This window comes from Pogoniulus pusillus, chromosome 9, assembly GCF_015220805.1.
Source record: "Pogoniulus pusillus isolate bPogPus1 chromosome 9, bPogPus1.pri, whole genome shotgun sequence".
Lineage (NCBI taxonomy): Eukaryota > Metazoa > Chordata > Aves > Piciformes > Lybiidae > Pogoniulus > Pogoniulus pusillus.
The window spans coordinates 39,631,772-39,651,865 of record NC_087272.1 but is presented as its reverse complement, the minus strand read 5'-3'; the positions used below and the strand labels follow the sequence as shown (position 1 = coordinate 39,651,865).

At 53.7% G+C, this 20,094-nt stretch overlaps 1 protein-coding gene across 4 annotated transcripts; it reads left to right on the top strand.

The window, feature by feature from the left end:
- The first annotated feature begins 643 nt into the window (after positions 1-643).
- Positions 644-17,815, top strand: NMU (neuromedin U). 4 transcript variants are annotated; one of them, XM_064149299.1, is made up of 10 exons: positions 647-876; positions 3,734-3,792; positions 7,878-7,925; positions 8,025-8,084; positions 9,277-9,306; positions 9,426-9,476; positions 11,179-11,253; positions 13,250-13,303; positions 15,265-15,304; positions 17,473-17,815. In XM_064149299.1, the coding sequence occupies exons 1-9, from the start codon at positions 732-734 to the stop codon at positions 15,298-15,300; spliced, it is 558 nt and encodes a 185-aa protein (XP_064005369.1). In that variant the 5' UTR covers positions 647-731; the 3' UTR covers positions 15,301-15,304; positions 17,473-17,815. The 4 variants fall into 4 exon arrangements, with proteins under 4 accessions (XP_064005370.1, XP_064005373.1, XP_064005369.1 ...); XM_064149300.1 differs by lacking the exon at positions 15,265-15,304 and having other exon boundaries at positions 644-876; XM_064149302.1 differs by lacking the exon at positions 11,179-11,253 and having other exon boundaries at positions 648-876.
- The last annotated feature ends 2,279 nt before the right edge of the window (positions 17,816-20,094 follow it).

Here is a 20,094-nt window from a genome sequence, read left to right as displayed (position 1 = left end):
GTATCTCAACATGCAGTTCCTTGGGCTGGCTAAGGCATGTGGCCCCTGGGAACGAGAGCTGCAGCTGTGTTGTAAGTAGAAAGTCTTGCTAAGCACAGTATCGGGATCTGAATGCCTCCCTTCTGCTGAGTTCTGTTTGATGGTGTGGCCCTGGGGGTGTGCGGACTTGAGGCACAGGGACCGCCGGCAGTCAGCCACCGCCTGCTGCGGGGTCCTTCAGCGCTCCTGGGCCAGATGTCACGCAGCCTCCCAGCCCCCCATCCCAGCCCCCCGCATGAACTTCAGCTCCCAGGTTCAGGTTGAAATCTCCTTTTAAATCATGCCTCTTCTGTCCCCCCGCACTGCGCTGGGACCGTGGCTGAGTGTTCTTCTTTGCTGCCCTCATTCCATCTCCCTCCTGGGATGCAGGAGCAGCACCTTCTGCCCCAGCCACCACCGGCTGCTCTTAAAGACGGGGGGGGGGTGTGTCTATAAGGGAGGCTATCGGAGGGGCTGGAGCCAAGCAGGGGCACCCCCGGGCCAGCGAGGGGTACGAGGCGGAGCTGGCGGCGGGCCGGGCGCGGGGCTGAGTCAGCGGCGGCGGCGGCGGCGGCGGCGGCGGCGGGGGCGGGCGGGCGGGCGGCTGACGCTCCGCGCCTGACTCAGCCTGCGCTCGGCCACGTGTCGGGACGCTTAAAAAGTTTGGCAGGGAGCGACGGCACGGCCAGAGAGCGGCTGGCAGCCGGGCAGCCATGGGAGCCCTCTGCCGCCGCCAGTCCCCCGCCGCCGGCCCCCGGAGCAGCCTGGCGAAGGCAGCGGACGGCGTGGCGCTGCCGGGGTCCCCGCTGCTCCTCCTCTGCCTCCTGCTCCTCGCCTGCTCCATGTCTGCCTGCCAAGGTGAGCAGCCTCCCCCTCGCAACCCTTCCTGCGCTGTCAGCGCCGCAACAAAGCGGGTTTGGGGTGGGTTTTTTGGTGTGTGGGGGGAGAGGATCCGGGCGGGGCTGGGAGCAGATGTGGAGGTGGAAAAAAATGTGGGGCTGGGGGCAGATGTGGTGCTCGGAGCAGATGCAGGGGCTGGAAGCAGATGTGGAGTTGGAAGCAAATGCAGGGTTGGGAGCAGGTGCAGGGGCTGGGAGCAGATGTGGAGTTGGAAGCAAATGCAGGACTGGGGGCAGATGTGGAGTTGGAAGCAAATGCAGGGCTGGGAACAGGTGCCGGGACTGGGAGCAGAAGTGGAGTTGGAAGCAAGTGCAGGGGCTGGGAGCAGATGTGGAGTTGGAAGCAAATGCAGGACATGCAGGACTGGAGGCAGATGTGCACAGAGCAGATGTGGAGGTGGAATCAAATGTGAGGCTGGGAGCAGATGTTGAGTTGGAAGCAAATGCAGGGCTGGGAGCAGGTGCAGGGACTGGGAGCAGATGTGGAGTTGGAAGCAAGTGCAGGGGCTGGGAGCAGATGTGGAGTTGGAAGCAAATGCAGGACTGGGGGCAGATGTGCTCAGAGCAGATGTGGAGTTGGAAGCAAATGCAGGACTGGGAGCAGATGTGCTCAGAGCAGATGTGGAGGTGGAATCAAACGCGAGGCTGGGAGCAGATGTGGTGCTCGGAGCAGATGTGGAGGTGGAAGCTGGGGGCAGATGCAGGGGCTGGGAGCAGACACTGGGTTGGGCAGGATGCAATGCTGTAGCTTCTTGGCACAGTTTGGGGGGAGGCTTCTTCGTATAGCCCAGCAGGATTGCCCTGTCCTGGCAAAACGACATGCCAGCAGCTTTGGGAAGTGGCTTTTGTTTAAGGACATGTCATGGAAAATACCATTTACTCTGATTTAAAAGCCAAGAGAACTGAGACACAGCAGAGCAGTAGGAAAATCTAGGACCTTATGGAAATCACTTAGTGCACCACGAAGCAACATTTACTGCATGAGGAATCCCTAGGGATGGGGTTAAGTGGGAACAGAGAGAGCTGCTTTAGGCACAGAGGTTGATTAGCTTGATTTAACTCGAGATGTTGCCTTCTGGAAGGTGCTATTTTTTGCAGCAAGGAGTGCTTGCTGAAAATGGGCTTTAAACAACACAGACTCCCTTATCTGCTATCCCACTCCAGACAGATGAACCTCTTGCACCTTGTGAAGTAGCATTCCAAACCAAGTCACTGTGCTAGGAGTGTTTCTGTTCTCTTTGTCTCATCCGTGTGTGAGCTGCCATCGTCAGGAGCCTTTGTTGGGTTAATTGTGTGGTTTTAATATCAAGAAACAAAGAAATCTAAGAGCAGTACTTAATGCTCTGCTAAAAATGAATTCTGGAGATGTGGGAGAGTGGAAGGAAGGGAAAGGAGGGCAAGGGAGGTAAGTGGCACACAGCAGTTCAGCGTTGCTCTTGTAGGAGTGACCTTTGTGTTCAATTGGGTTCAGTTCCCTGAAGACCATGAGACCACAGCTACTTAGAGACTACTTGGAAGGCTGTAAACCCTCTGTTAATCTGAGGCCTTTAAGAGCAGCACATAAACTGGCTAGGCATGGCTGGTGAGCAGCAGCTTTGGGCAGGGGGGATAAATCAGATGATTTCAGAGGGCTCTGGGCAGTGCTAGGACTGTGCAGATGAAGCACTGCCCTCTCTAGCCCCAATCTCCTTACCGGGTGGGTTCCAGCTGAGACACTTGCCTGGTTCCAGAGCACTCCCAGCTCACCAGTGCTCATCTCTGTTCCTCACAGAGACTCTAGTAAGACAGTGCTGTGCTGTTAGGAATGTACTGCCAGGTGCCCCAGCAGTGTGGAAAGGTGGATCTGCTGACAGAACAACTGTGGAAAGGTCGAAGGTGTCCAGAGAAGGGCCACGAGGATGAGCAGAGGGCTGGAGCTGCTCTGCTGTGAGGAGAGACTGAGGAGTTGGGGCTGTGCAGTCTGGAGGGGAGAAGGCTCCCAGGTGACCTTCTTGTGGCCTTGCAGGATCTGAAGGGGGCTACAAGAAAGCTGGGGAGGGTCTTTTTAGGCTATCAGGCAGTGACAGGACTGGGGGGAATGGAACCAAGCTAGAAATGGGGAGATTCAGCCTGGATGTTAGAAGTTGCTCAGCAGGAGAGTGCTGAGAGCCTGGAAGGGATTGCCCAGGGAGGTGGTGGAAGCCTCATCCCTGGAGATGTTTAAGGCCAGGCTGGCTGAGGCTGTGGGCAGCCTGATCTAGTGTGAGGTGTCCCTGGGCATGGCAGGGGGGTTGGAACTGGCTGCTCCTTGTGGTCCCTTCCAACCCTGACTGATTCTATGATCTGGATGTTAACTTGTGAGGGACCCAGATGCAGTTGACTTCCAGGTCTGCAGGCTGGGAGGGCAGAGAGGGAGGAAAGAGCTGCCCCTACACTACAGCTTTAAGCAATTCATAATGCATTTAATCTTCTAAGGGGCTGAGCAAAGAGAAAGCAAAACTGGTCCCTCGTGCACTGTCTGTCCCCTTCTCCAACCCAGCATCCTCACACCATGGGCATCACTCATATACAAGCTAACATGAACAGAGCACCTGGGGGATTCTTTGACTGGAACACAGCAGAAAGCAAGAGGCAGCATCCAGCTTCTCGACTTGTGCTGTGTTGCTAACACAGAGCAGGCAGAAACTGCAGGGACCACGAAGCTCTCAGGCTTGGCAGTTACTAAGTGTGCCAGGTACCAAACTGTGGTCAGAGGTTTTATTTCACTGGCCAGCATGGAGTGCCTGGACAAATGAGCTGTGCTGTAAAGCATTGCTAAGCATGGTTTGTGCTTGCAGGTGCTCCAATGCCATCCCAAGCCCTGGAGGCAGGTGAGGATTTTCAGCTGTGGAAAGAGGTAAGCACCATCTGCCACGTGGCCAAGTCCCATTTCATCTGTGCCCATCCTGGCTGCAGTCACACTCCAGTCGTTCTCTTGCACAGATCTCAGCTGCTGCTGCTTCCGATAGCCCTGGGGCTGTTCAGTCTGGAGAAGAGAAGGCTGAGATAGATACACCCCTCAGATACTGATAGATCCATGACTATGAGTGTCTGAGGGGTGGGTGTCACGTGGAGGGGGCTAAGCTCTTTTTGGTGCTGCACAGCAGTAAGGAGCAATGGGTGCAAACTTGAACTTAGAAGCTTTCACCTCAACACGAGGATAAAGCTTCACAGTGAGAGTGCCAGAGCCCTGGAGCAGGCTGCCCAGAGGGGCTGTGGAGTCTCCTTCTCTGCAGACTTCCTAAGCCCACCTGGATGCATTCCTGTGTGAACTACCCTGGGTGATCCTGCTCTGGCAGGGGGAGTTGGACTGGATGATCTCTGGAGGTCCCTTCCAACCTCTGGTGTTCTATGAGTCTGTGATTCTTGCCCTTTCTGGACATCTCCCATCTTGACACCAGCAAAGAGGTGAAGTATCTTCCTTTGCAGGTACTGTGAACTGTGGTTCCAGGAGGATGTTGTGATGTGATTCTAGGAAAAGGCTGTCCTGGCTCGGTGGGGAGTCACATTCTGTCACCTCTGTCACTGAACTGCCCACGAGCAGGCTGCCACCACCCCAGGAGTCACAGAACCACAGAGTGTCAGGGGCTGGAAGGGACCTCCAGAGCTCATCCAGTCCAGCTGCCCTGGCAGAGCAGGATTAACCTAGAGCAGGTCACAGAGGAAGCAGCACCTGGGGCTTGCATTGTCCATGCACAACACACAGGAGTTGTTTCAGCTCATCCAGTTTCACAGCTAGCTGCTTCCTGAGGCATGGGAAGTTGCATTTAAACATGAGGAGCAATTTTTTCCCTGTGAGGGTGCCAGAGCCCTGGCACAGGCTGCCCAGGGGGGCTGTGGAGTCTCCTTCTCTGGAGATATTCAAACCCAGCCTGGCTGTGTTCCTGTGTGATCTGCTCTGGGTGATCCTCCTGTGGCAGGAGGGTTGGACTGGATGAGCTTTGGAGGTCCCTTCCAGCCCCTGCCACTCTGTGCTTCTGTTCTGCACACAGGGCTGAGACACTCTGCTTGGCTGGGACACTGTGGTTCATGCTGCCCTACCCCTCAGTTTCCTAGGTGAGGGATGATGTGCAGTGTCAGTTAGCTCCTCCAGCATTCTGCTGCTGATCACAGCCTACCTTCCACTCTCATAGAATCACAGAATCACTCAGAGTGGGAAGGGACCACAAGGATCAGCCAGTCCAGAGCCAAAGAACTGTAAGATGAAAGGGGGAAGAGACTGGAGAAGGTGTGTAAAAGGGGAATGCTGTGAGGGATTAGTGAGGCTGATGGTTTCTCATAGAGAAATGAAATCATAGAATGGTTTAGGTTGGAAGGGAGCTCAAAGCTCAGCCAGTTCCAACCCCCCTGCCATAGGCAGGGACTCCTCCCACTAGAACAGGTTGCTCAAGGACTCATCCAACCTGGTCCTGAACACCTCCAGGGAAGCAGTGGAACACGGAGTCACCCAATGTGATGAAAAATCACACTGAGTGATTCTGTGCTCCACAACCTCCCTGGGCAACCTGTGCCAGTGTCTCACCACCCTCACTGCAAACAACTTCTTCCTAACATGCACTTTCTATCTCCCCTCTGCCAGTTCAAACCCATTCCTCCTCCTCCTGCCATTACCAGACCTTGTCAATAGTCCCTCCCCAGCCTTCCTGCAGCCCCCTTCAGATCCTGCAAGGCCACTCCAAGCTCTCCTTCAAGCCTTCTCCTCTCCAGGCTGCAGAGCCCCAACTCTCTCAGCCTGTGCTCAGAGCAGAGCTGCTGCAGCCCTCTCAGCATCTTGGTGGCCTCCTCTGCACTGGCTCCAACACTTCCATGTTTCATGCTCCAGAACTGTACAAAGGACTCTGAGGAGAGCAGAGCCAAGGGGCAGAATCCCCTCCCTTGCCCTGCTGCCTACACTGCTCTTGCTGCAGCCTTCTTGTCTTCTACTTGGGTAAGCATCATTTCAAAGAATCACAGAACCAAGCTGGTTGGCAGAGAGCTCCAAGCTCAGCCAGCCCAACCTAGCACCCAGCCCTGCCCAACCAACCAGACCATGGCACTAAGTGCCCCAGCCAGGCTTGGCTGCAACACCTCCAGCCACGGCCACTCCACCACCTCCCTGGGCAGCCCATTCCAATGCCAATCACTCTCTCTGACAACAACTTCCTCCTCACATCCAGCCTAGACCTGCCCTGGCACAGCTTCAGGCTCTGTCCCCTTCTTTTGTTGCTGGCTGCCTGGCAGCAGAGCCCAACCCCACCTGGCTACAGCCTCCCTGCAGGCAGCTGCAGGCAGCAATGAGCTCTGCCCTGAGCCTCCTCTGCTGCAGGCTGCACACCCCCAGCTCCCTCAGCCTCTCCTCACAGGGCTGTGCTCCAGGCCCCTCCCCAGCCTTGCTGCCCTTCTCTCCACACCTTCCAGCACCTCCACATCTCTCTTGTTTAGTACTTTTCATTTGTGTTTCATGTCATGGTTTTTATAGCTGCCAAGTGCTGGGTAGGGCTTTTTACCTGGAATGAAATCAGAAGACTCTTTGCACTGCCTGGCTTTATTGATAACCCCCACTGTTATTGCATGCTGTCTGTGAAATAGGTAATTGGCAAGGCTTTTTGGCATCAGATAGCTCCAAATACTCAGTGGATGGAATCATGCCTGCCAGTGCACACTGCCATAGGCTCACAGAGTCATAGAATCATTGATAAAGTCTTCAAGTTATGTAATGGAAAGCTAAAGCCTCTCTTTTTATTTCATTATCATTAAAGTGTGCAGCTTCAGTTGGAGTTCTGGAGATTTTCCTTTCCTTCTCCTTACAGAATCCTCTGAGCCCTCAGCACTGCTTAATATTTGCTTCCATGAGTTCAGACCCTTCATTCCATTTCTTCTCCCTCCTTCATTAATAACTCTGCTGAAAATGATTCAGTCTTATGAGATCCTTAGGAGGCAGCAGAAGGAGGATGTGATTAATTGTCTGCACAAGGTCATGAGCAGTGTGGGCATGAGGGCTGGGAATGACTGAGTTGTTGTTTCTCCCAGGCCAGGACTGAGGGAGCAGTGAGTAGAGCTGGCTGTGAAAAGGCTGATCAAGGCCAACACAAGTTCTGCATGGGACAGCAATCACAGAACCAAGCAGGTTGGAAGAGAGCTCCAAGCTCAGCCAGCCTAACCTAGCACCCAGCCCTGGCCAACCAACCAGACCATGGCACTAAGTGCCCCAGCCAGGCTTGGCTGCAACACCTCCAGCCACGGCCACTCCACCACCTCCCTGGGCAGCCCATTCCAATGCCAATCACTCTCTCTGCCAGCAACTTCCTCCTCACATCCAGCCTAGACCTATACATGCCAAAGCATGGCCAGGGCTGGAGATAAGTTGCAGAGCTAATCAGTTGTTTATTTGGATCCAGACTGGGGCTGCTTGGCCTGGTGTGTGGTGTGTGTCTCTCTGTCTGGATCCCAGTCTGTGCTGGTGTTCAACGGCAGGGAACACCACTGGGCTGAACCACTGCCTGTGAGGAGAGACTGAGGGACCTGGGGCTGTTTGGTCTGCTGAGGAGAAGACTGAGGGGGGATCTAAGCAAGGTTTATAAGTATCTGAGGGCTGGGGGTCAAGAAGGAGGGGACAAACTCTGCTCAGTTGTGCCCTGTGGCAGGACAAGGGACAGTTGCCCCTTCAAGTAGTTGTAGAGAGCAGTGAGATCACCCCTGAGCCTCCTCTTCTCCAGACTAAACACCCCCAGCTCCCTCAGCCTCTCCTCATAGGGTTTGTGTCAAGTCAAGCAAGGATATCTTTATTTATATAGTTAATGTTCCCCCCCCACACCACCCCTGGAATGGAAAGGTACTCCAGGAGTGCACCTGTAAGGGTTCCTCAGTCTGGCCAAGCTTGCCATGCTTTAGCTGCCCTGAACTGCTCTGGCAACAGAAATCTTTCACTTTCTTGGTTAATCTGACTTCTTAAACCCCTTACAGATAGATGATGCATGCTCTGCCTACCTGTCCAGAGATGCTCAGCCTCAGGTGAGCCAAGCAGAAGTCACTTCATTATTTTGAAACTATTTGTTATAATGCAGTAGGGACTGGAAGTGAAAGCCTGACCTGATGTTTCCTTTGCCTTAGGCACCCAGTGCAGTGGAAGAACTTTGCTTCTTGATCATGGGATTCCTCCAGAAACCACAGGTGACAGCCACACACAAAAGACCTCTTAGCATTTCTGAAGCTTCATCTCTCAGTGTCTACAATGGATTTTGAGCAGCCAGCATCTGAATTGTCACTCAGGGCTAGAAGCAATGCTACCAGTTCTTCCTGTCTCCCAACCTAACACCTACAGGATGACAGGGAGAATCCAGTGTCTGGAAAAAGGATTTCCAGGTTGGGTACAAAGCTTGGGGTGCTTTTGTTGCTCTAGATTGGAAAAATTGTGAGCTCTTACTGGGGAAAGACATTTCATAAGGAGAATCACAGAATCAGCCAGGCTGGCAGGGAGCTCCAAGCTCAGGCAGCCCAACCTAGCACCCAGCCCTGCCCAACCAACCAGACCATGGCACTAAGTGCCCCAGCCAGGCTTGGCTGCAACACCTCCAGCCACAGCCACTCCACCACCTCCCTGGGCAGCCCATTCCAATGCCAATCACTCTCTCTGCCAGGAACTTCCTCCTCACATCCAGCCTAGACCTGCCCTGGCACAGCTTCAGACTGTGTCCCCTTCTTCTGTTGCTGGCTGCCTGGCAGCAGAGCCCAACCCCACCTGGCTACAGCCTCCCTGCAGGTAGTTGTAGACAGCAATGAGCTCTGCCCTGAGCCTCCTCTTCCTGAGAATGTAGGGATACACAAAGGAACCTCTGTTAAAGCCATCAGCTCTTCTGCTGGGGAGGAATCAGTGCTCTCTGCAGAGTGGTTACATTGGTAAGCAAAGAGATGGAAGTGATCTGCTGAGGAAGGAAGATGCTCTAATCCAGTACTGTCTCTACAATCCAGTCTCTACAACTGCCTGCAGGGAGGCTGTAGCCAGATGGGGTTGGTCTCTTCTGCCAGGCACCCAGGGACAGAACATGAGGACACAGCCTGAAGCTGTGCCAGGACAGGTTCAGGCTGGGTGTTAGGAGGCAGTTTTTGGCAGAGAGAGTGATTGGCATTGGAATGGGCTGCCCAGGGAGGTGGTGGAGTCCCCTTCCTGGGGGTGTTTCAGAGGAGGCTGCATGAGGCACTTAGTGCCATGGGTTAGTTAATTAGAAGAGTTAGGTGGTAGGTTGGACTTAATGATCTAAGAGGTCTTTTCCAGCCTGCTTAGTTCTGTGATTCTGGTTCTGTAAAAATTGCTCTTTTCTTGCTTACCAAGTTAAAGCTTCTCTACCAATTATTCTCCCTACAGGGCGTAGATGAAAAAGACAACACCAAAAGGGTAAGGATTTCTCTCTGTGTTCTGTGATCACACTACAGGTGTCAAGAAAAACCATGACCCCCTCCCCCACCCCAGGCCCTGTTTTGTAGTAAAACTCCACTTTTTATCTTTTTGAACAGTTCTTATTTCATTATTCTAAGGCTCATGACTCAGGCAACTCAGACATCATGGTAAGTGCTCCAGCAGCTCCTTGTGAGTACCACTGTGCTTGTGCAGAACAGCCTGGCAGTGCTCCTGTCTGCAGTGCTCTCTCCAGCTGCAGAGCAGGCTCAGGCCTGGAAGCTTTGTGTTTGAGGTCTGAAATGTGTTTGAATAACACCTTCAGCGCTGGCCAAGTGTGCAAAACACTGAGAGAATCCCACCTGGATCTTAACCTTGCAGTTAAAACGTTGAGGGCTAAGGTGAAAAGCTTCTTGTTGCTGCTGCTGGAACACAAGATTGGCTTCAGAGAAACGGAGCACATGGCCGTGCAGAGCTTTAATGAGCCTCTGGCACTTGGGCATCCAATTGCATTCATTGGGTACAGCTCATAACTATGTAGCAGGCAAAACAGTATTTCAGTCTCACTCAGGCTTTGGGGTTATGTTTTGACTGAAAAAAGGTGATTTTTACCAGGAGCCCAATGTTGTTGCTGTAAAACTACCCTCACCAGCCAAACCACCTGCAACCTTTAGAGTCTAAAGGGCATCTGTTACTTCTGAGCATCTCTGTGTTCTTTCTGTCTGTGCAAAGCAGGACTTTGAGAGAGTTAAGCATAGTCTTTTTTTGTTTGTTTTTCTCATCTCAGAACATTCATCCTTTTATTTTCATGGCTTTTTTTTTTTTGCCTTGTTCTTTACATTTCATCAGAAATCTGTGGTATGCTTTCTGTTAAGTGCTGTTGATGTTCTTGGGGTCACGATGGAGCAGCTCTAGAGGTAATCAGTGAGCTGAGCTATTTCTGCTGCTGCTCCTAAGACATTACTGCAGCCCCTTTCATCCCCATCCTGAGCACCCTTGCCCCTGCCTGCCCCCAGAGGTCACTGCTTTTCCACTGCTAATTCAGCTGTTTAGGTGAGGATTTTCTTAGCGCACCCTAATGAGGCCACATCTGGAGTATAGTGTCCAGGTTTGGGCCCCTCAGTTCAAGAAGGAACTCAAGGAACTGCTTGCAAGAGCCCAGCCCAGAGCCCCCAAGCTTCTGCAGGTAGTGAACATCTCCTGTGAGGCCAGGCTGAGGGAGCTGGGAATGGAGGAGCCTGAGAGCTGCTCTCAGTGCTGTGATAAAGATGTGCAGGGATGGAGCCAGGCTCTGCTCAGGGATAGCCAAGGATAGGAATTTCATGCTTGGAGATTGTCTTTTGGGTAGAGTCACCAGAGCCATGGTGAGAGAGAAAGAAAAGAGAGAGAGAAAGAAAGAAATTAGTTTTGCTGTGATCCAGGTTGTTTTGGAGTGAAATGAACTTTGAGTCCAGCAGAGGCTGAAGCTGAAGCTGCTAACTCCCATGGCAGCTGATCAGAGAAGCGTTGGTAGGAGCACTGTATGGACACACTCTCTGTGCCACTCACAGAGGCAGATCACAGCCTGAATGATTGCAATTCCCTGGCCAAGAAGCCTGCAAACACTTCTGAACCTTGCATGAGTCAAGGTGAGGCTGCAGAGCCTTTCCCCTCCATCACTCTGGGCCACGTCCATCCTCAGTGCCAGTATAAATGTTGCTGCCTGTTTAAATGTTTAAAACAAACCCAAGTTTCTCAGTGAACATTTTCAGTCCTTTTCATTTGCTGTGGTGCATGTTTGCTCCATGAGCCAGAACTGTGGGAAGAGACTTTGTTTGCATCATGAGGTCTGAATTCCATTGTTCTCATGGGTCTGTGTTCGTGTCCTCTCAGTCCTCTGTCCTGCATCCCTTGCTGCAACTCGTTCCCCAGCTTAATGAGAGAAGACTGAAGAGATACAAACTGGACGTACGTAAACCTAAACTCTGCATGCTTGTGACTCATTAGCTCCACAAAAAATGTCCTTGTAGACCTTTCTGCTCATAACTGGTATTTTTTTTCCCCTGATTTAATATCACAGGGCTGTGTTTTTATTAGAACCAGAAGCTTTTTCCATTCTTTCATTAAGGAAAAGTAATCCTGCTGATATCATTAACATTTAAACCAAAACCCACCTGCAACACAGAACAGTGGCAGAGCACAGAGTCTGGGTACAAAATGGATTTCTTTGCTCTTTTCTCAGAAGAAGACATTATTCTTACCAAGGAACTGCTTGGAAGAGCCCAGCCCAGAGCCCCCAAGCTGCTGCAGGCAGTGAACATCTGCCTGTGGGGCCAGGCTGAGGCAGCTGGGGCTGGCAGCTGGCAGCAGAGCAGCCTGAGGGCTGCCCTCAGTGCTGTGCTCAAGCTGTGCAGGGCAGTGTGGGCAGGATGCAGCCAGGCTCTGCCCAGGGCTGGCCAAGGGCAGCACAAGGGGCACTGGGGGCAAGCTGCAGCAGAGGAGGTGCCAGGGGAAGAGGAGGGGAAACTTTGTCCCTGTGAGGGTGCCAGAGCCCTGGAGCAGGCTGCCCAGAGAGGCTGTGGAGTCTCCTGCTCTGGAGACTTTCCAACCCCCCTGGCTGTGTTCCTGTGTGCCCTGCCCTGGCTGCTGCTGCTCTGGCAGTAGGGTTGCACTGGATGACCTCTGGAGGTCCCTTCCAACCCCTAACAATCTGGCACCAGCAATCAAAGAGGTGCAAGCAGCCCTGCCTGTGAGAAAGCTGCAAATCAATCCTTCCCAGATAGGCTACCAGGTGAGCTGATGAGGAAATGGCAGAGGTGAACTTTAAGCCAGTAGAAGATCAAAGCAGCTGTGCCCAAGATGTGCAGAGGAACTCTGATGCCCTGTGGAGCAGGAAGCCCCAGAGGTTCCTGTGGGCTGCCTGCTGGCTCTGGTTCACTGACCTCAGGTAGCCTCAGCTGGCTGCCTGCTTTTATTGTCTCATGGTGAGAAGAAACCCAGGAGCTGCTGCACATAAACACCCTCACCTCTCTCCCTGGTCAGACAGACTTGTGTCAGGGGATGGGTGAAGGAGGAAACAAGTATTCTTTGTGCTGGCATCATGGGTTTGACTCCTCTTGAGCTCCATCTTGGCTGATACAGCACAGGAGGCACAGGAGGGCTTTGTTGGCAAGCTAAGAGGCTGAACGAGGTAACTGATCTCCAGTACACATACCTGTGGATGAACACAAGTGTCTGCACAGACAGAGTCACAGAGTCAAATAGTCAGGGCTGGAAGGGACTGGCTGGTCCTTGTGCCTTCCAACCCTGACTGATTCTTGGTTAGTTTCCCCTCCCTTGCTGTGTGGATTAGCAGGCAGTGGTTTCTCAGGGCATACAGCACGGACAACATAGAGTGTTACAGGCACTGGGAGTTAGGCTGAGAGAGGGATCACAGAATGGCCTGGGCTGGAAGAGACCTCCAAAGGTCATCTAGTCCAGCTTCCCTTGCAGTCAGCAGGGGCATCCTCAGCTAGAGCATGGTACAGCTCTGGCAGCAGCCTGGGATCCCATTCCTGGCTGGAACCCATTTGTTAAGCTTGCATTGCTGCTGCTTCAGTGAGGTGCAGAGCTCAGCTCTGCTCTGTCCACAGAGCCCCTGTGCCACAAAGCCCCTCTGGACGTGTCTGAGTAATGAAATGGGGAAGCTCAAAGGCTAAGGCTGCTCATTATTGCTGGTGGTGGTCTAAATCAGTCTGAAATGGGCCAAAAGGGGAGGTGGGATCTGACCTTGCTATTTCTGCCTGACAGCATGAACTTGTGGATGATGCCTCAGAGGAGTTGTGTATGTGTAAAGCATGCCTGAAGGGGCAAGGCTACAGCAGCACTAAAGACATGCTTGTGATGTCTTCATCCACAACCTCTCCACGTGGATTCCCTTACAAGAGGAGATTTGATTTTAAAGCACTTCTTTTTTCTTTTCCAGGAGGAGCTTCAAGGACCCAATGGGATTCAAAGCAGAGGCTACTTCTTCTACAGGGTACACTTGGTTTGGCTTTGTTTTCCTTTGCCTTGTCTGATGAGTGCTCCAAAACAAAGAGTAGAGAAAAGAGAGGGTCACACAAACAATTACTATGACTGAGGAGACTTGTTTCAGCAGGGGCAGCCCAACAGAATAATCCAGATCTGATTGCAGCATTGAGTGAGTTAAAGATGACAACTCAAACCTAGTAACAGTTTCTCTGGGCTTTGGTTTGTCTAGCCTTTTTCTTCCCATTGAAACCATACAGTGGCTAAGGAAAAGAAGGCAGTTTGCATAGTTTACAGTTCTTATGACAGGCCAAAGGTATGGGTGACCTAATCTGGAGAAGAGAAGACTCTGGGGGGACCTTAGAGCTGGAGCAGCTCTGCTGTGAGCACAGCCTCAGGGAGCTGGGGGGGTGCAGCCTGCAGGGGAGAAGGCTCCAGGGGCACCTCAGAGCTGCCTGCCCAGAGCTGAAGGCAGCCTGCAGGAAGGCTGCAGAGGGACTTTGCATCAGGGGCTCTAGAGACAGCCCAAGGGGCAATGGTTTGGAGCTGAGGCAGAGCAGGCTGAGAGTGGAGCTGAGGAAGGAGTTGCTGAGTGTGAGGGTGCTGAGAGTGTGTCCCAGGCTGCCCAGGGAGGCTGTGGCTGCCTCCTTGCTGGGGGTGCTGCAGGCCAGGCTGGATGAGGCCTTGAGCAGCTGAGTGTAGCTGAGAGGTGTCCCTGCGCATGGTGGGGAGGTTGCAGGGGATGAGCTCTGAGCTCCCAGCCTGAGCCATTCTTTGCTTCTATGACATTAACACTGATGCATTAATGATTCCAGAGTGACAGTCAAACTCTAATTAAGCTCAGCAGGAGAGCTTTGATCAGCTTTGGTAGACATTGCATCAGGTGTCTTTGTGGTGCAAAATATCTCTGCAGGGGCCACAGTGAGACTGCAGAAAGGCCTTGCCTGTGGTTAAAGAACAGCCTAGAAATAGACTTACTGAATGACTTCAGTTTCGTAGGTAATGGCAACAAACACTGACAGTGCAGTAACAACAACCTGGATGCACACCTTAAGGGAATGCAAAATGCAGGAGGGATAGAAGTCTCTTTGAGTGATTTCTTGTGGCTTTCTCCCCTTACAAAGCCACACCAGATGGGCAGAGTTCATCCTTCAGCTCAGTACTGCGAAATTCTGCTCCAAAGGAGGATCTACATTACACAGGATCACAGCTCACAGATGTCAGGGGTTGGAAGAGATCCAAAGAGCTCATCCAGTCCAAGCCCCCTGCCAGAGCAGGACCACACAATCTAGCTCAGAGCACACAGGAACACATCCAGACAGGCCTGGAAAGGCTCCAAAGGAGATTCCACAACCTCTCTGGGCAGCCTGTGCCAGGGCTCTGGGACCCTTCCAGCCAAGAAGTTGCCCCTTGTGTTGGGCTGGAACCTCCTGTGCTGCATCTTCCATCCATTGCTGCTTGTCCTGTCCCAGGGAGCAGTGAGCAGAGCCTGTCCCCCCTCTTGACCCCCAGCCCTCAGAGATTTATAAACATTTGGACTCAATGATCTCTTTGGGTCCCTTCCAACCCTGAACATCCTGTGAGCCTGTGATGCCCTCTCAGTCTTCTCTTCTCCAGAGTAAGCAGCCCCAGGTCCCTCAGCCTCTCCTCACCAGGCAGTGCTCCAGTCCCCTCATCATCCTCATGGCCCTCCCTTGGACTCTCTCCAGCAGATCCCTGTCCCTCTGCAACTGGAGAGCCCAAAACTGAGTGCAGTACTCAAGATGAGGTCTCACCAGGGCAGAGTAGAGGCAGAGGAGAACCTCCCTTGGTCTGCTGGACACACTTCTCAATGCCCCCCAGTGCCTAACTGGCTTCAGGTTTGTGTGACAGCCAGAGCAGAGTGCCAGTGTGTGCAGACAGCCTTTGGGGGGGGGGGTTGGTGAGCCCTGTCCCTTCTCACAGAGCACTCACTGGGTGTTTGCCTTGCAGCCACGCAACGGGCGGAGGGCTGTGGATGTCCGCTGAGGAGGTACCTGCTGAGATGCTTTGCATGGTCATCTGCATGGAAATCGTTGTGCTGCCCCAGGACAAACAGCACTTGCACCTAGGAGTAGTCCCACAAAGGGCTTTGCCAGCTTTAGTCGTCTGCAGATGAGCTTCTCCCAGGTCTGCTAGACTCGTGTTAGCTGCAGGTTGTGCAGGTTTGGGAGTTTAACTGCCCCCCACCCCCAGCACATGCCTGGAAATTCACCAGGCTCACTCAGTCGGGTGGAAGTTAAGCAATGGAGCAGTGCATTTACAGCTGGCACCGTTTACAGGCATATAACTACATACATATATGCATATACTAATACATAGGTGTATACTATCACAGAATGAACCAGGCTGGAAAAGACCTCCAAGATCACCCAGCCCAACCGAGCACCTAACCCTTCTCATTAACTAACCCATGGCACCAAGAGCCTCATGCAGCCTTCTCTTAAACACCTCCAGGGATGGGGACTCCACCACCTCCCTGGGCAGCCCATTCCAGTGCCAATCACTCTTGCTGTGAAGAATTCCTTCCTAACATCCAGCCTAGACCTCCCCTGGCACAGCTTCAGGCTGTGATTTGTCACTTCCTGGCAGCAGAGCCCAACCCCACCTGGCTACAGCCTCCCTGCAGGCAGCTGCAGGCAGCAATGAGCTCTGCCCTGAGCCTCCTCTGCTGCAGGCTGCACACCCCCAGCTCCCTCAGCCTCTCCTCACAGGGCTCTGCTCCAGGCCCCTCCCCAGCCTTGCTGCCCTTCTCTCCACACCTGCCAGCACCTCAACAGCTCTCTGCAATTCAGGAACCCACAACTGGACACAGCACTCAAGGTGTGGCCTGAGCAGTGCTGAGCACAGAGGCAGAAGAACTGCCCTGGTCCTGCTGCCCACACTGCTCCTAATGCAGGCCAGGATGCCATTGTCCTTCTTGGCCACATGGGCACACTGCTGGCTTGTATTCATTTGGCTGCCAACCAGTACTCCCAGGTCCAGATATTTACAGCTCTACACAATTTAGAAGCAATACAGAGATACAAACCCCCTCCTGAATAGCAGACTGCCCAAGGAGGGCTCCCAACCAACCTTCCACCTGCTTTCCACCCCCTCCCTTACCTTGGAATCCCCTTTACCTGCAGGGTGAGCAGGGCATGGGTGGCAGGAGGTGTTAGAAGAAGAATGATTAGTTTGAGTTCCACAAGGTTCTGCACTTTGGCCACAACAACCCCAAGCAGCACTGCAGGCTGGGGCCAGAGTGGCTGAGAGCAGCCAGGCAGAGAGGGAGCTGGGAGTGGTGGGAGAGAGGAGCTGAAGAGGAGGCAGCAGTGCCCAGGTGGGCAGCAGAGCCAATGGCATCCTGGGCTGGCTGAGGAGCAGTGTGGGCAGCAGGACCACCTCCTCCCTCAGGAGGCTCAGGGGTGACCTCATTGCTGTCTACAGCTACCTGAAGGGAGGCTGTAGCCAGGTGGGGTTGGGCTCTGCTGCCAGGCAGCCAGCAACAGAAGAAGGGGACAGAGTCTGAAGCTGTGGCAGGGCAGGTCTAGGCTGGCTGAGAGGAGGAAGTTCCTGGCAGAGAGAGTGATTGGCATTGGAATGGGCTGCCCAGGGAGGTGGTGGAGTGGCCGTGGCTGGAGGTGTTGCAGCCAAGCCTGGCTGGGGCACTTAGTGCCATGGTCTGGTTGGTTGGGCAGGGCTGGGTGCTGGGTTGGGCTGGCTGAGCTTGGAGCTCTCTGCCAACCTGCTGGATTCTCTGATTGCTGTCTGCAACTACCTGAAGGGACCTTGTGGAGAAGCTGCTGCTGGGCTCTGCTCACAGGGAATGAGAGAGAAAAAGTGGGAATGGCCTCAAGCTGAGGCTGGGGAGGTTTAGATTGGACATTAGGAAAAAGTTTTTCATGGAGAGAGTGGTCAGGGACTGGAATGAGCTGCCCAGGGAGGTGGTGGATTGAGCAACCCTGGCTGTGTTTCAGGGTGGCTTGGCTGTGGTGCTTAGGGCTGTGGTTTAAGGTGAATCTTGCAGGGCAGGGCTCTGGGTTGGGCTTTGCCAGCCTGCCTGTGTCTGTGGTTCTGTGATGTTCTAATGCTCTGTTTTCTAATCCACATCTCTTAGCATATTTGAGGCACTTTGTCTTGTCCTCATACCAACAGCTGAAGCTCTTTCTTGTTTTTCAGGATTTTAGCCTCCTACCCTAGAGCCAATGCTGCAGGAATGCTGAGTACATGGACACAACTGTTTTGCTCTAAAAAAAGAAAGTATTTGTTACTCTGTGTACTCCAAACCCACTCCAGTGTAAACGTTCCTAAATTCCCTTTCCTTGAGGACTGAGAAGTTTCTTTGTGGGCTGTATTAAAAGGACTTGCTCCCTGGTGTGACGTTGTTCAGTGCCCTGTGTTAAACAGCCCCAGAGCATGCATGCAACAGGCACTGCCTCTAACAGCATTGTGATGTGCATTCCCTTAACCCCTGATTAATAAAGGCACTCAGTGGATTGAAGGAGGAGGTTTGCAACACCTATGATTGGCTTTTTGGTTGTGTGTTGTAAGGGATCCAGAGGGTCCTTAAAGTTGCATCTTATCTAGGCAGGCTGAGCAAAAGAATCACAGAGTCCAGCAGGTTGGAAGAGAGCTCCAGCCCTGTCCAGTCAACCAGACCATGGCACTAAATGCCTCAGCCAGGCTTGGCTTCAACACCTCCAGCCACAGCCACTCCACCACCTCCATGGGCAGCCCATTCCAGTGCCAATCACTCTCTCTGACAACAACTTCCTCCTCACAGCCAGCCTAGACCTGCCCTGGCACAGCTCCAGGCTGTGTCCCCTTCTTCTGGTGCTGGCTGCCTGGCAGCAGAGCCCAACCTCACCTGGCTACAGCCTCCCTGCAGGCAGCTGCAGACAGCAATGAGCTCTGCCCTGAGCCTCCTCTGCTGCAGGCTGCACACCCCCAGCTCCCTCAGCCTCTCCTCACAGGGCTCTGCTCCAGGCCCCTCCCCAGCCTTGCTGCCCTTCTCTCCACACCTACCAGCACCTCAACAGCTCTCTGCAATTCAGGAGCCCAGAGCTGGACACAGCACTGCAGGGGTGGCCTGAGCAGTGCTGAGCACAGGGGCACAAGAACCTCCCTTGTCCTGCTGCCCACACTGCTCCTGAGCCAGCCCAGGATGCCATTGGCTCTGCTGCCCACCTGGGCACTGCTGCCTCCTCTTCAGCTCCTCTCTGCCAGCACCCCCAGCTCCCTCTCTGCCTGGCTGCTCTCAGCCACTCTGGCCCCAGCCTGGAGTGCTGCTTGGGGTTGTTGTGGCCAAAGTGCAGAACCCTGCACTTGGCCTTGTTCAGTCTCATCCCCTTGGCTTCTGCCCACCCATCCAGCCTGGCCAGGTCCCTCTGCAGGGCTCTCCTACCCTCCAGCAGCTCCACAGCTGCTCCTAGCTTGGTGTCAGCTGCAAACTCACTGATGCTGGACCCAATCCCCTGCTCCAGATCATCAGTAAAGATACTCAACACAACTGTGCCCAGCACTGATCCCTGGGGCACAGCACCAGTGCCAGCTGCCAGCTGGATGTGGCACCATTCACCACCACTCTCTGGGCCTTACCCTCCAGCCAGTTCTTGACCCATTTCAGAGTGAACCTGTTCAAGCCACGAGCTGCCAGCTGTGCCAGGAGCTTGTGGTTTGCTTTTCAAGCTGATGTTCTTTGCCCCTCTACTTCCTTCACTGTAGCCTGTGGATATCTGGCGATCTGCAGGGCCAATATAAAGTGCTCTGCAGGTGGTTTATAGACCTAAGTTGGTGATAACAAAGTTGCCAGTTCTCAATAGCCCTTAAGGTCAATAGCATTTAATTGGCTGGGGCTGGGAGGGGAGTATCCAAAATCTCTTTTCTCTTAACTCATGGAACCTGAGCCACATTAATGGGGGCTTCTCAGCTGGGAGAGGAGAAGGCTTGGAGGAGGCCTTGGAGTGGCCTTCCAGGATCTGAAGGGGGCTGCAGGAGGGCTGGGGAGGGACTATTGACAAGGTCTGGGAATGAGAGGAGGAGGAATGGGTTTGAAGTGGCAGAGGGGGGATTGAAAGTGGATGTTAGGAAGAAGTTGTTTGCAGTGAGGGTGGTGAGACACTGGCACAGGTTGCCCAGGGAGGCTGTGGAGCACAGAATCACTCAGTGTTGATCTTTGATCACATTGGGGGATTCTGTGCTCCACAACCTCCCTGGAGGTGTTCAAAGCCAGGCTGGATGAGGCCTTGAGGGACCTGTTCTAGTGGGAGGTGTCCCTGCCTATGGCAGGGGGTTGGAACTGGCTGAGCTTTGAGCTCCCTTCCAACCTAAACCACTCTCTGGTTCTACTTCCCTGCCCCAGCCGTGTGCTGTGCCTCCAGCCGAGCAGGTGCAGCTCCATCTCAGCTGAGGGTGCAGTTTTGGTACGACCCCTGGTCAGCACTCAGACGTGGCCTTCTGCCACAAACCACATAACACAGCGCATGGAATTGTGTTCTGGAAGTTGCCCTGCCCGCTGCCTTACACCGCACAACCGACGGCTGCCGGGGGAGCCGCAGGGCAGGGCAGGGCAGCGCAGGGCAGGGCAGGGCAGGGCAGGGCAGGGCAGCGCAGGGCAGGGCAGGGCAGGGCAGGGCAGGGCTGCCGCCCGCTACCGCCGCCAGCACCGAGCCACCGCCGCCAGCGGTCCGGCCTGGCGGTGCCTCCTCTTTAACGGCTCGTTCGGGTTCGTTGTTTTTAACTTTGCCTTCTGAAACGTTTTTTTTGCTGCGTCTCCGTTTCGCCGGCAGCGCTCTAGGGGCG

What these genes read in the sequence shown, in the direction of transcription:
- NMU (XM_064149299.1), top strand. Translation starts at nt 732, where the DNA reads ATGGGAGCCCTCTGCCGCCGCCAGTCCCCCGCCGCCGGCCCCCGGAGC. An exon ending in ATTTTCAGCTGTGGAAAGAG is followed by an intron (nt 3,793 to 7,877) that starts GTAAGCACCATC and finishes AACCCCTTACAG; the next exon opens with ATAGATGATGCATGCTCTGC. An exon ending in AAAAAGACAACACCAAAAGG is followed by an intron (nt 9,307 to 9,425) that starts GTAAGGATTTCT and finishes CTTTTTGAACAG; the next exon opens with TTCTTATTTCATTATTCTAA.